This window comes from Anas platyrhynchos, chromosome Z, assembly GCF_047663525.1.
Source record: "Anas platyrhynchos isolate ZD024472 breed Pekin duck chromosome Z, IASCAAS_PekinDuck_T2T, whole genome shotgun sequence".
NCBI classification, from domain to species: Eukaryota; Metazoa; Chordata; class Aves; order Anseriformes; family Anatidae; genus Anas; species Anas platyrhynchos.
Window position 1 is genome coordinate 519231 of NC_092621.1, and position 15279 is coordinate 534509.

The window sequence follows — 15279 nt, forward strand, 5'->3', positions numbered from 1 at the left end:
CACACAGCACAAGGAAAACACACACATCAGCTCCATGGAGAATGGAGCTGGCGCTGCAAACTGAAGACTCCAAATTCTTTTCTCCCTCCTCTTCCCGCATCTGTTTTGGCTGGCATCCGGCACAAGAAATCCAACTGATGTCACCTGCCCAGGCGAGCACTGCTGTGATTCACTGCTCAAGACAAAAACAAATCTGAAAAGCAGGCAGACAGCTCAGCAATCTGGGGACAGGAGAGGGAGATCACGCTGAACTGCTGCCTGGAGCAGCGGCGCTTCGACTTGCCAGTTACTGCTTCCTCCACCCCAGATTGCTGCCCTGTCACCTCCCAGATTCCCAACTGGTTTTGAGCTTTTTTGTGAGCAGCATCAGGGCAGAGTGACAGGTCACAGTACAAACACACGCTGACCAAAACAGATGTAAAAAATAAAGCAGCAAGCGTTTTAAGCTCCTTTGCAGAGAGCAGAGCACGCCAACTCCCAGCGACTGAGCACACTTTGTGAACCCGACGCAGCGCCTCGGGACCTCCTGCACCTCAGGAGCCGAGGTTCTCCCTCCCTCACACCTCTGGAAACGGAGAACTGCCTGGCTGCAAACCCCAACAGTTAAACTGCCTCCCCTTTCCACAGGCTACCATGGGTACGAGAGACAAAGTGCTTAAGGTAAGGTTATGAAGTTTTCCCTGCCGCAATTCTAAGTAACAAACTGTGTATTGAAATAACACCAGTTTTTTAGTATCAGGAAAAACATAGCTGTATTGCTGAACTCCAAAGCTATCTGGTCCTACTGCGGGATAAAGATCCATCTATTTAACAGGAAATTCTTCTGTGTACAGATATAGCCTGAAAATTCGGGCAATTAATTGATCCAAATTCACAGTATTTACAAGTTTATACAGGGAAAACAAGAAATTTCTCTACGTAAACCTTTCTTTACCCCACTGTTTTTTATTTCTCTTAAGAGAAAACTAAATATGAAAACTAGCATAACACAACGCTAATTCATTAAGATAAAACCACTACAAGGTTTTCTGTGGGGACGGCAGTAGTAAGACACTGCACATGTACAGGTTTTATTTTTCATTTTTCCCAATGAGTATAAAGTACAGTTTGCATTTACTTGAGGCTGGACGTGAATGGGGAAAGCTGATAATGTCACAAGTACTGTAAAATATATATATATATACACGTCTATATAAAACAAACCTTCCAGAGTTACTCTATGGCTTGATTAGTATGCCTTGTAGAGCATCTATTGCAATCCTACACCTTGTAACTGATGAATTTATTATTTACATATACTTCTTTTATGGCAAAAGAGACTACTTGAAAGTTAACTTTCTCTCTCAGTATCCCATTCTTTAAAATTGACCTTACAACTTGTATTTTCTTTTCTTTTCAGCAGCTAACAATCTCCATGTACATATTGGTACACATTTGGTGTAGAACACCTGAAAACCAGCAGCTCCAATGGCAAACTGATTTTTACAAGTCAGGAGATATGCTCTGAGTGCACTGTAAAAAAAAAAAAATGCATCTCAACAGTGGACAACTTTCCCTCAAAGACATAGTTCATATTAAGGTCTGAAGGGGCTTGTTTAACAAAATTTTGGAAGTATCTGAAAACGGGACACTGGTTCTAACACCTGCAAAAACCTTAGACCCCTTTGTGGTATTGTCTGCTGTAGATGAACGCAGACGAACAAAAACCTGACATAGTAAGGTAGAAAACATGCAATAAATTGTCAAAGGAGATCTGCCAGAAATAATCACTAAGTCCAACATAACAGCGTAGAACTGTTGGCTGGCCACACGACGTTGTGACAAAACAAGGAGCCCTCAGATCTGTCTGACCTCCTCTGCCTCCCACCCATTTCGCTGGCATTCTCTTCGTCCATCAGTTCTGCAGCACTAGCGTTCTCAAGCTAGTTAATTGGATGTTCCTCATCCAACACAAAAGGCCTAAAATCACTGAACTGCAGGCAAACCTTTCTTCTATCCATAAAGAAATGATGAATCCCATTTTTGGGATGTGGATTCAAGCAGATTTTGGCTTTTCAGAGGTGTTGAGAAGACTTGTGAAGCAATGCAAGGCCCCTAACACTCCTCTGTGTTCCCCAACCTGCCCAAGTCACAAGTCAGGAAATTTCAAGACAGAAAATCCTCCTGCTTGCTTAAACCAGAGCTACTCTTGACAACTATGACAGACTAACTTCATAGGTTTGATAAAAGCACAAATCATATTGCAAATCATGCAGATCACATTCTAGCAAATAGTTTATAAATCCCCATTTTTCTATGATAGAATATATATGGATAAATCCATTAGCCCCATTCATCAGACTTCATTTTTGCAAATTACACAGATTGCTTACATTTGGACAACAGACAGCTTCTGTAAGACATGCTAATGCATTAGGCCAGAAATTCACCACATAACAGCATATTTACTGCTTAAGGGAGAAATATGTTAAAAAAAAAAAAATCTCCTTTGTTGTAAAATAAAAGAATACCAACAACCTGTGCTTAACCAGATATATCAAATAGATACGCTGCTAATGCAAATAATTCATGTCCAAGGACATTTTAGTGTTGCGCTTCATATCATTCATTTAAAAAAAATCATTAAAAGGTCACAACTTGCCATCTGAAGCTTTCTGAACCGCAAAAGAAATGCTGTCTTTCTGGATTAAGGCGGTGATCTACAACTTTCAGCAACGCTTTTGGGCATTAGCATATTTATTTCTTTTTATTATTATTTTTAAGAGAGAGAAAAATATGAAAACCGTGTGAATCTCACACTTCAAACATTCAAAAAGACGTTCTGTCCAGGATCAGAAACCTGCATTACGGATTACTGAATTCTGGAAAGAAGTTAGTAAACACCGCTAAATAACTGCAAGCTGCATCACCAAATATATTGCAATCATTTCCCAACAAGTATAGTTCACTTGTGTTTATAATAATTCAGTGTGCTGGCAGGCACGCTCTGATAGAGTTTCTAAAAATACTGAAGTGTTAGTAATACAGCAACTACAGCAGCCTCCACTTCCAGATCTTTGGAGAGAACGCAAGATTCTGTGCACGTAAAGGGAAGGAGATTCTGCTAACTTTTCAACAATAACGTTTATTTCCACTTTTATAGAATTTGAAGCAAATAATTGTCTTCTGGTAATATAACACCCTGCTTGAAGCAGATTTCAAGTAACTAAATGATTAGCATATTTGTAACCCAAAGTCTTTACAGTGCAGATGGACTAAAACATAATTATATTACTGTTAAAATGCACAAAGCTTACACTGGAAGCAGGGAGATGTGTAGAATGTAACAAATATAATTCTAAGCTTTAATAATAATGCTTCAAATTTTATTTAGCAATAGGAAAATGCTTTAAATAATTGTGATTTGACATAATCCCTTTAAAATAATATTGCTATCCACACGTGTGGATATGCTATGCTCTTTACTTACAGGACATTAAGTAGAAATAAAATTAAAAGCAGCTCAAAGCAGAAAATTTATTTTTGGAACAAAATACACCAACTGTTTTTAATGTTAACTTGGTAAAACTTAGGCTCTAACTTTGTCAAGGAGGATACTAGTCAGCCTCCAATAGCTTGTTTTAAAGGATTTTCACTGCTTGAAGAATAACTGTTTAGTTTTGAAGTGGCTTGCTTTCTGTAATAAAAGAATTCCAAATAACTTACTCCAGAGTTTTATTTCTGTCTTTCCAGCAATCTGCTGAATGCTAAAACTGATGTTTAAAAGTAGGCTCCTGTTGCCTTGCTTCTCTTCATTATAAACACTGCTTAAATAATCTTTACCACTATAAATTTCTTTTAGTAGTAGGATTAAGGATGTAAGACTTCAACAAGTAACTGCAAAGAAGGCTAGCAAGCTCATACAAGCTCACTGCTGAATGTCCCTTGCGCTGAGGACAGAACTCCCACCTTACGGCCTCTCGTTCTTCTCCAGCCTACACAAACTGCCGCCTGGGAACGCGGCTGACCAGGGAGGGTAATTCTTGCCAACCAAGGCTGAAAGGGAAGACGAAGCTTTTACCAAAGCAATTGAAAAACCATCTGAATTCACCCCACAGTACACTTTGCAGTACATGTTTCATTTGCACAACTGATCTAATTAGAAACAGATTTTCCTTCTGCCTTTTGCTTCCCGAATAGCGCACGTGTCGGCCCCTCCCCGCCCCAGGCCCGAGCAGCGGGCACATCACGAACCTGGAAACAGGAATAGTGCTTTGGTAATATGCCTGAGCCTTTAACTTCAGAATCTGCTTCTTCCACACACACGACACAGCCCCGTGTTTGGCTGGATAGATGGTATCAGAGGATTTAAAGACAGCGACGGTGATTTTTTTCCTCTTTTTGGCAACAGAAACCAGCCCAGTCATACTGCTGATATTAACGTCTTTTTCTGTACATAATTGCTGTATTTGGAAGCTACCAATGCCATCTTGCTAAATGAAAAACAACAAAAGCACCAGATTTTAGACGAATGTACGCAGCAGTACATTTTACAATGGGATGTGATCCAGAAACTAAGTTAACAGGATATATTTGGATTTAGAAGAGCTTTTTTGAACAAGAATGGTCACAAAACATACATGTTCCTAAGTTCTTCGCTACTTGATCACCTTTCTCAAACAGCTGAATAGTGCAAGAAGCCATGAACGCTCTGTATCTGTTTTATTACGTGCAGTTCTCTGTGGCTAGTGCTCTACTGAAGCTGCTCTGGCTGGCACCTTCGGTGTTAAGACTGTGTCAGCATTTCCATTGTAAATCGAGGGCCTTATAAACTCAGCTTTAAAGAGATCACCGTGTACTGAGACTCAGCACACAATTTTTCCATGTAGGAGCAAATAGTTTATTACTGCTTTTAAATCAAAATGTTATTTCCAATTCTTTTGTTCAAGGTTTTATTTTGGTTTCCTTACAGAGAAATACCAAGATTCAGCTTCCAGCAAGAAAAATGCCCAACAACAAAGTCTAATAAAATCAGAATACTTTACCAGGGAACTCTGGGGATGGACAGGGATAAGGTAAAGACAGTATTGCCAATTCTTCACTCTGAAAACTTGACAAGGAGAGATACCTAGATATCTATATGTGAATAAATCCACGCTTGAAGTAGTTTTCAACTAACTAAATTATTAGGGTATTTGTGACCATCAAGGGATAGCATCCTCCACCCCCCCAGGCAGATGTGAGCCAAGTCCCCACCTGCACAGCACTGAGGCCATTAGACAGCCATCTGCACCCCTTGTGCAGCACGCAGAGAAACACAAATTTCACAGCACTCTTCCTTTGAGGTATTTTAAGCACCTAGCTATGGGCAGCATGAATTTTGCTCTAGAGATGCCTATTAGAGTCCAGATAGCAGTCCCTGAAGTAGGTCTCCAACCTTGAACAAGTGCAATATAAGAGATACTAACTGCTGGGTGCAGTATTAGCTCTGTGTAGCACTGGAAGGCAAGGCAGCCTCTCAAGGTGCACAACACTTCTCACGGCACTTGTCTACCGATGTCTTCTCTCTAAAGAAGCTTGGAAAGAAATACCGCTGATCCAGCCTTCACCTTTCTGTTTTAGAAAAATCTCTAAGCCCTCAATATGCAACTAGTATAACCAAGAATAGCACATAAGAAAAGACAAATTGTTAGCGGCTTGCTTTGTAGCATTGAAAGCAGAGGTGCACTCAGTAAGTGCTGCAGGAGCGGCAGGGAGAGCCCCGTAAGGCTCACCGGGCACAGGGGTGGGCACAGGGGCAGACAGACCCCAAGACCAAGCGCTTGCCTGCTCCTCACATCCCGTCCTGGATTAGAGTGCCAGCTCCGATGTACTTCACCACCCAGGTGAAAACAGGAGAGGCAGGTCAGCAGTTACAGACATGTTCTTAGGAACAGGATCTGTCCCATTTTTATCTGTTTATTCTTTGGATTTTTTGGGCAGACTTGGCTCAACAATTGCAAGAAGCAACTAAACCTCTTCTCCAAACCAAAAGCACCACTGTACTCAGGTCCTGAAAAAGCATCCGAGGGGGGCTAGTTAAAGACAACAAATGTTGAATGTGCTGAAAACCACATTTAGGACAGGCCGGTGAATGGGCTCAAGAACTGGCAAGAAGTGCCATGCTAAAAGGAAAATCAGGATTTCCCCCTCTCTCAGCAGACTGGCTTAGCTAGCCTAAAACAAAATCTCTTGCAATGGTTATTTGAGTGAGGGTAGAGGAGTGGGAGGGTGGAAATGCTTTTTTCATTTTATCTTTAAATAATCCCCACCAGTTTTTCACGTGAGGATCACCAGTATATAATCCATTTATTGGCTCAATACCATCTCAGGAAAGAGACTTGCAGACCTGACCATAGTTTACACCAACGAGGCAACGATATATAAGAATGTAAAGACAGGACAAGAGCACTAAAGCAGAACCTTGCTACTGAAAACTACATAGCTTTTGAGACTGACTGCAAAGCAAATGTTCAAGCTAAAAAAGCACAGGCTTGTTTCCCTTTAAGAGTCTATTTTTTATTTAAAGGTTCTGTTAAAATGTGTAAAAGTAAATAAAAACTGCATTTCCCCTATTTGCTTTTGAGCCGAATTAAAACATCCCAAGACTTCCATATCATGGGCTATAAACATCTTAGAGCACTGTGCATCAAGAGCAAGACCAAGAATAGGGTAATAATAAACATCAAAAGGAAGGGGGAAATTGGCATTTCCCCCTTCCTTTTATTTGATAATACATGATATAGTACATCATGATTGCAATCCCTTTTCCAACAAACTGCTGTCAATCCATGCTTCTGAGGGGTCATCTGTTCATACTTTGCATGAGGAACTTGTATGCATTTCTGAGCATAAGTTCTTTTATATCTGATATTAATTTCAAGCCCATCTAAGGCAGAAATATTTTTGCAGGACTTCGCTGTGAGAAAGGTTACTACAAGTGTTGCATTCTTTTGATATACATTTCTAATCCTAGGTAGAGCAGAAATGTGCTTCTTTTTTACATCCTTAATTTAGCATTAGATACTGTTCTAGTAACAGAGCTGAACACCAGCAGATTTTCACTGGGAGCGTGGAGACCAATTACTACTTCACTCTGCAATCCCATTGACATATTTCCTGTAATGTCAAACACAAATAAGCAATCCCCAATACGATTAATTAAAGAGATTTGACTCAGCTCTACTAGTGGGATAGAAATTAAATGAAGATGGTACAAGGTTCTAAGCTTGAGTAATAGTAGCAATTTATTGCATGGATTGCTATCTTTGCAAAAATTTTGCCCTCTTATAACTGTATTTAAATTCACAGAAGATCTCTCTGGGAAGAGGAGGTTACCAGCAAGCACTTACACTGAAAGTAAGAAAAATGGCCAGCAGAACAAAACAGCTCAGAGATGCTCACATCCCCTCTGTGGAGGAAACTACTGTCAAAAGCCATTGTGCTAGGTCATAGTATAATAATGCATTAAAATACAGCGTAAAACAATTCTGTGTAAGTCTGTCCTCACCTGCACCAGCACTGCAGTCATGCAATTGTTAATTGCTAATTACTAATTTTGTAGAAGGGTTCTAGTAACTAGCCCTGCCTTCCCCCATACAGCTTTACACACAGGAGCTGGCTCTGCTCTAGGTGATGAGAATTACACCTGATCCAGCACAGAACTCACCACTGACACGTCTGAAATCCGCTGTCCCAACGATGGGCAGAGGCCTCACACAAAAATATTTTCATTAAACCAATCACCAGCATCCAGGGTATCAACAGAAGCACGAGGTTTTGAACAGCCAAGGAGCACGTGCAGAACAAGGCAGGGAAGTGGATGCTCCAAGCCTCTGGAGAGGCATCAGCAGAGGAGCAGCAGTCCCAGCTCCTTGACTCCATCGTGTCCCACATACCGAACATGAACTTTTTAGCCACTTCACACAGAGCCTGTATGAAAGCCACCACGTGCACTGCGTATATTCACCCAACACTGCTTCCACTTTCTAGAAAGGAAATCCTGCCTTTAAAAAGGAAATCTCAGCTAGACTTTAGGCACTTAACCACCAGATTGCCACGCAGCATCAGCCCGAGCGGGACCTGTGTCTTTAGGTGCCCACGTCCAAGTCTTCTGGGCACTCTGCAGAATTTCAGCCCCTTGTGTTGGCTGAGCTGTGTTTATTCTAAGCTGCTCTTTTAGGTTTAGATGCCGCAGTCCCAGCTGATCTCTTAGGAGCATAATTAGATTCTCTGTACTTTCACAACAAAATTTACTCTCAAATTATTTTTAAGGAAGGTAGGAAGGAAAATAAAAAGCTGACTTGCGAAATGCAGACCAGCAGAGCCAAGAGATGCCATTTCTGTTTGTCAGCTACGTATAATTCAATACTACAACTACAACATTTTGCCAGGGAGCTTTGCATTTTTTCATCACAACAAAGACGCCTTTGTCGGAGCTCTAACACAGTTGTCCAATATATGGGATTTTTGAAGATACAAATATGCACTCAGACCCCAAATTAAAAACAACGTTAGTATTTGTTACATGCCATGGCATATAGACACGCTTAGCAGTAGTCTATTGTATTACATATAAAATACCACGGTAGCCAAAAGAGTTTCCAACTATGCCTCCAAATAAAAATGTTCACAGTTGGGCACAAGCTCATATTTTAGTTAATATTTTATAACAACTTGTAATGAAATACATCCTGCTTGCCCAAAAACACTTCTGTCTAAAACAAGATATTTGAAAGGTCATAAACACTTGGTAGCAGTAGGACTGCAGACGCCCGCATGAATGTTTTCACTCAAGATAAATAAGGCTGTAGCAGCTGCTGCGTACAGCCCCAGGCCCAGGCCCTATATCAATCAAATACACACAAACTTGTTTAACTGGAAGAGTCCAGATTTTTTTTTTTCCTTCTGTAACAACCATAGGACATGGCGGCTTTTCCCCTCAGCTTCACGGAACAAACACTTCAGGCACACCCTTCCTTAGCATCAGAGATCCCCAAACTTCTGTGGGATAGCTCAGAAATCGCACCGTACCGAGGAATGTTTTATACCTAGACAAACTAAAGCAAGACTTTCAGCAAGACGTTTTCATTGCCCACACTTCCTATGGCAACTTGCCTGGCCAATCACCTCGACCCACAACACTTCTGGGCTTACTCGAAATATGAGAAAACACCACAAAGAAGCTTTATGTTTCAATTAATTCTTCATTTTTGAAATGTTTTGCACTAAAGAATGCACGCTCTGTTTGGACCGAGTGCCTCCGTGACTGCCACGCTTCATGGCAGGCTAAATTGATTTCACATGGTAACTAAAGCTAAGAGCATGCAGGAACAAATTTCTTAATTCTCTTCTGGAAACACTGAAGTACATCTTTGGTATGTGAATTGCTACGACAGTGAGGATCAAAGAAGTGACTGTGGGGGTATGTCCTTTAGGAAAACGAGAAGCACAGCAGAGGCATGGGCTGAAGACACAGGGCACATCTCTGCGAGTTGCACAAATCTGTAAATCTCTGACACTTTTGTACCAGGTTGGACCTACTACAGCTACTTATATCATTGGTTACGGTGGTTCTCTGTGAACAGCTATTGTTGGATAATAGGAAATGGAAAATCAGGCATACATTTCTAGGATGAGACAGAACTCTTGATGTATTGCATACATGAAATTCAAATGAAGAAAAACCAGCAGAGATCATGCATTCCAAATTTTCCTGCTGAAACATTCTCAGGCTGGCAGAAAAGACACTATGCACTACTTAACAACACTGCTAGCTAACAAACTGAAATGAAACCTGTATTTCTTTGGCAAGAGAATTTTTAACATTTATTTTTAATGAATGCTTAGGAATATTCTGTGCATAAATATGAATAATAGTGAATTTCTACGCATAATAGTGACTGAAGAGCTAAAAAAGGTTACACTGGAATAGCTTTGAGATGATCAGCTTTTTTATAAGAAAGCTGCAGAGTCATCATATGGCCTCTCTGCAGTGAGCAGCTGTCTTTCTGTACTACATTTCACTGAAAGAAAGCGCAGGAGAATGAGAACACACAAGCAGTGAAGACCAAAATCTCCTCTAGTGAATCTGTTTTCACAGCTGGAGATAGAGTACTTACTATTCTATATACAGCATCACTGAGCTTAGGAACTCAAGTGGGCAGTGTTAAATTGCACAGTAAAGCAATTTAAGCAAATGACTAATCTAAACCCTTGAATTTCATTCCTGCCTTGGTCTTTTAAGAACGGCTTAAAACCACAAAACTTCAGTTTTTGTCCATTATAACCAAAAAAAAATAAAAAAGCAGCGGATGAATTTTGACATCTTAAAGCAAAATAAAGCAAATACAAATGACAGTACAGTTCCTGAGTTGTGCCAAGCTACTTGTATAGTACTTTGAGCAGGACTTGTGGCATACCATAAACAGGACACGTTTGTAATTTGCAGAAGGCCAAAAGCAAGAAAAAAAAGATATATTTATTTTTCTAACCTCTAAGTCATTATTGTTATCGGAATTATAAAATTTCTAGTCTTAGTTCCTATAGCGTTACAGGGCACATTTTTAAGTCAAACAGAGATACGCATGGGTACGCTATCCTTAGAAGTTATCCAAGTATTTGTTTTTTAAAGCAAAGCACATGAAGAATTCTTTATGCGTCAGGGTCTCAGACAGCGAAATTAACACAAACAATTTGCCATTTGAATGTCCTGATTTTAAAAATCTTTCAATTGATGTAACACTGACCTGAGTAATGTGTGACATTAGAATCTCAAAATATTACATGGGATGCAATCGTAACTGAGAGCAAAGTTAAGTTGGATTAGAAATAGAGATGATTTGCAGCTCGTTCCAGAGAAACGCAGAACGTTCTAGCACTAACAACAGAAGCCCTTCAGTTGCTTCAATTTCAGAAACCTTTGTATGGCAATTCTGTATTTTACCAGCACAGTACATTCAGCATCATACTTACCGTGGTGCTTGCTGGTGTAGGGCCAGGGGTGCCACGACCATCTTTACCAACAACCTGATTTTGTTCTTCAGGATTACGGGTGACAAGGATTCTGAAGTGCTGTTGCCTCGTATTTTGATCTGGTCTGATTTTAAACAAACATCCCTGCCCTTGAGGAATCCTCTCTACTGAATTGCTTCTAGATATTTCTGACCCGTTCCTTCCATTTCCGTGCAGTTCTGAATTCACTCCATCATCTGTGGGGCTAATTTCTTCTGGTCGTGGCTGGACAGGGTAGGAGGTACTCCTTTCTAGCCGTATCCGAGGATACCTGACCAACCTGTCCCCTTTTGTCCCAGTAAAACCAAAGTTATATTCGCCACCGGTCCCACTTGCCTGCGGTTGCTGTAACTGGAGAACAAAGAACTTTTTCCCTGAATTTGCTGACATATCTGGCACATGTTGCAGAGACCAACGCCGGGGCTCAGGGGTGGGGGCATTATTTTGAGCCTCAGATCCAAAGGGTAATAGAGTAACCTGAGGCACATCTACACTGGAAGCACGATGCTGAATCCTCACACCGCTTATGTTTAAACCTGAAGCTGCTTCATTTGTCTCATCCTCTTGGGCAGTAGATGGAGCATCTTCGCTCTGGTTATTGGAGGGAATAGTACAGAATATCCTCTGATTACAGCAAAGAGTTCCATTAAGCTGTTGCCCTAACTCTTCCGTCAGCCTGGGTGGAGAATTCTCAGGAGTCACCTCTGGACTGCCCAGAGAGGAAGACTGGTTTTCAACAGGGGGTGCAAAATGCTCCCTGAAGTCTGGGAACTTACAGGGAAGCGTCTCCTCGGGAGATTCCAGGGTTGCACTCTCATCCGCACAGTCGCTCGCAGCTTTGCGCTGAAGAGAGATCTGCATCGACGAGCTTCTCGTCGGACGCACGTCAATACTGTTCAGCAGCTGGGGAATAAACATGGATGTGCTCCTTTTTAAGGAGCCCACTTCCTGAAAATCGCTGCCCCCACCATAATCTGCTCCGTGTCGGGAGAAAGCGTGAGGACTGTTTCTTCTTGGCAAAGTGTGGAATGCCATGAAAAAGTCATCTTCTCTTTCCCGGTCGAGGATCTCCGATTCAGGGGCTGTGTTGCTTCGCCCAGAGCCAAAATGAAACCGCAGCCGATGGGCCATGGTTTTACAGAAAGAAGAAAAGGAGAGGGAGAACAGCAACAATTCAGGCACTGCCAGAAGTTAAAAACCAAAGACATAAACTCCAAGAAAAAGTGTCCCATCTGCCAAACTGTTAGCACTGCAGCACTGATAGCGACAGATAGCAGAAATAGCCCAAGTGGCAAGCAGCATTCCAGGCATGATTGGGTAAGAGCAATCAGCGCTCCTACACACTGTGACATAGGGTAGGATGGTGGGAGTCACGTGGCCTGGTTCCCCCTCTCCAATCTAAGCTAGTGGGGGTTTTGTTTTTTGTTTTTTTTGTTTTTTAATGCCAGCAAGAGCCTGAAACAGCACCTTCACAGCTGCTCCTTTTCCATCAGAGAGGAGCGGCCCCGGCCCCAGCGGGAGAGCTCTCACAGCTGACTAAGGCAGCAAACACACTCGGCACTGCTATAAATCTAAACCACATCGTATTCATACAGCACATTTGTATAAAGCACACAAAAAGTTAACTGCAACAGAAACACTTGGATTTAGTGTTAAAAGCAAGTCAACTCCACATGCAAATAAGAAAAAATATTTCAAGCTTAACATTTGGGTGTGCGTTACAGCATTCGGCTATCATGGCAGAACATGAATAAATATAGCACGGTTATGCTTTCAATTTTAACTGTGCTCATAACGTGATTAGTAACAAACTTCTTGCCTTTAAAAAGCCACGGCTTTTGCATTGTCCCTGTGGACGTCATATAGCCTATACTAGCCTGCTCAGTCCCTTTTAATAATTAAAAATCCACAACAAACAAAGCAACCCTACATACCCAAAGACTTCTCACACATTAAAAACAGCAGAAATGTGCAAAGTGACAGAAAATAAAGTTTCTTTTTAGTTTTACCAGGCAGTAAAGACGAGTGAAAACCGGAGACGGGTGTTGCATGTCGTTTTGTACTGATTTGTCTTAAACACCGTACAGAAACTCTGCCCATTGCTGGCCAGCCTCCAGTGAGAAAGTTAGCAATATTACCACGAGTGTGACTGCCAGCATGGAATACAGTTACGCTCTCTGAGAGCCAAAAGACCTCAGAAGAACAACAGACAGACAGGATACACCAAAACGCAAAACAAACACCCTACATGCAGAAAATCAGTGATCTGAGGATACTCACATTTGATGCACACGGCACAGCACTTGTTAGCACATACTAGAAAAGAAAGTGTTTAGCAAAAAGCCTACCTACAAAAAAGAGACAGTGTATCTTCAATTAAATACATGGACATCTGCTCCCTGGGAGAACTCGAAAGCTTTACAGTTTTGTCAACAGCTCTGAAAATTTGTAGGTGGCGGGTCAATACTCTCTCTAGACATTTAAACCTCTGTACGCGAGCAGCTTGCTTTCAAAAGACAGAAAACGACCAATCACAAGAGAAATGGAAGCTTAGAATGATTTAACTGCCAAGAGACAGCACAATCCACTATTGTTTTAAGCAGACTACGAGCCAATAAGAAGAAAACCATGAATAGCTTGTACACAGCAACAGTTCTGCGGAATTGCCTTGTGCAAGCACAGGTGTTGACTTCTTTTTATTATTATTTTCCAGGTAAAACATTACGCAAGGACAGTGTCTCTTTGCACTGAAGATGAAGCTTGCATCATACGTTCTTTGTCTTGACTGGGGAAAAGAAAGGAAAGGACATACTGCAAAGACAAAGTGCTTTGATAATTTGGGGACATGAAGAAAGAGTTCTTATGGGGGCCAAAACCATGCAAGTATTCACAATGAGTATTTCACACAAAAGCCAAAATAATCTGTTCAATGCTTCTCATTCTGTAAACATAAGATGGAAAATTGCTACTCTAAAAATCCCACTGTACTTGCTTTCCTTTGCCAAATGTTCGGAACACCTGAAAGGCAAGCAATGGCTCCTAAACCCAGGGCTACAGCCTAAGGGAAGGCTGTCTACAGAAGCAAGATCACAGAAAGAACAGCCAGAAAATGGTTTAAGTATAAAATAGTACTGAAAGTACCAGTATAAGGCCAGTACCACATACAAGAAACTTGGAAATCCTAAGCAACGTGTATCTGAAATGAGTATACCAGAACTGTTATTTGTCAGCTGTCACTGTGCAGCCACACTGGAATTTCTTCTGAACTGTCACCCCTTTACTGTCACACATGGACATCCCCACACATGCCACTGCCCTCTGCAGGCTAGAACGAAGCCTCTTCCACGAGTTTCAGGTTTGCCCTCTACGCCAACACAAACTTATTCCAACCATCCTCCAGGGCACACGCAAGCCACGCGGGAATGTCAGCGCAGTCCTGAGCCCAGGCTTACATACCCTGCGCGCAGTTATGGTTACAGGATTGCTGCTTCAGTGTTGTTTGCATCCGCTGGCAGCACGGTGCCTTAAAGCCACGAAGAACTGACCGGTGATCTCCTTTAACTTCAAAAGGCATAGGAGTTTTGATAGTGCAAATGTTCATTATGATCATCATTGCAGAAATACACTCAGTCAGCCCAGTCTACATACATGCTGTCACAGATTTATTATTACATTTTGTCAGTTTACTTCACCCTAAAGGGGTGAAAATACAAAATAGTATTGTTTCACTGAGTCCTTTTTTCCCCCAGAATATTTTAACTTTTATTTTTCTTTGCTCTATATTTAATAGGAATACAGAGAAAAAGAACATATTTTTGGAGATTGATATTTCCATATTATGTTTGTTTAGAGTAAAAAGACCTTCACAACACTGATCCTTATCTTCATAAGGCAACCAATTTTAGTAGAGATCGTACTGCTCCCAACCAAGAAATGTAATACCTCATCTCATAAACAAAAACAATTGTGCTACAATTTTCAGAAGACAAAGCTAGCAGAAGGAACAAGAAGTAACATTTGGGGAGACTTCTCTAGAACAACTATTGCATCAGCAAAATGAATTTCAAGGCTAAAAACCCTGAAAATATGTCAGGTGTCACTGAGGACAGAACTGAATGCAAAATTCAGAGCATTCATTATTTTACCAGTTCCTAGAGCCTTCATGCACCCGCTTCTTGAGTCTTAAGTGGTGCTCTGGTTACCACATCCCAAAAAAGGATTAAGAAGTATTAAAAGGTACAAGAAATA

At 41.2% G+C, this 15279-nt stretch overlaps 1 protein-coding gene across 9 annotated transcripts in view; it reads right to left on the reverse strand.

Moving 5' to 3' along the window:
* The window catches only part of NEDD4L (NEDD4 like E3 ubiquitin protein ligase), a 140227-nt gene that overhangs the window by 53416 nt on the left and 71532 nt on the right, over positions 1 to 15279 (reverse strand). For 2 of the 9 annotated variants that reach the window (XM_005023374.6, XM_005023373.6), the window contains exon 1: positions 10993 to 12212. The exons of 5 other annotated variants lie outside the window; for them this stretch is intronic. In XM_005023374.6, the coding sequence (XP_005023431.3) occupies positions 10993 to 12162 (1170 nt within the window). In that variant the 5' untranslated portion in view covers positions 12163 to 12212. Of the gene's footprint in view, positions 1 to 10992; positions 14477 to 15279 lie in introns of those variants that run through there. 2 more of the 9 variants (XM_005023372.6, XM_005023375.6) reach the window with 2 other exon arrangements.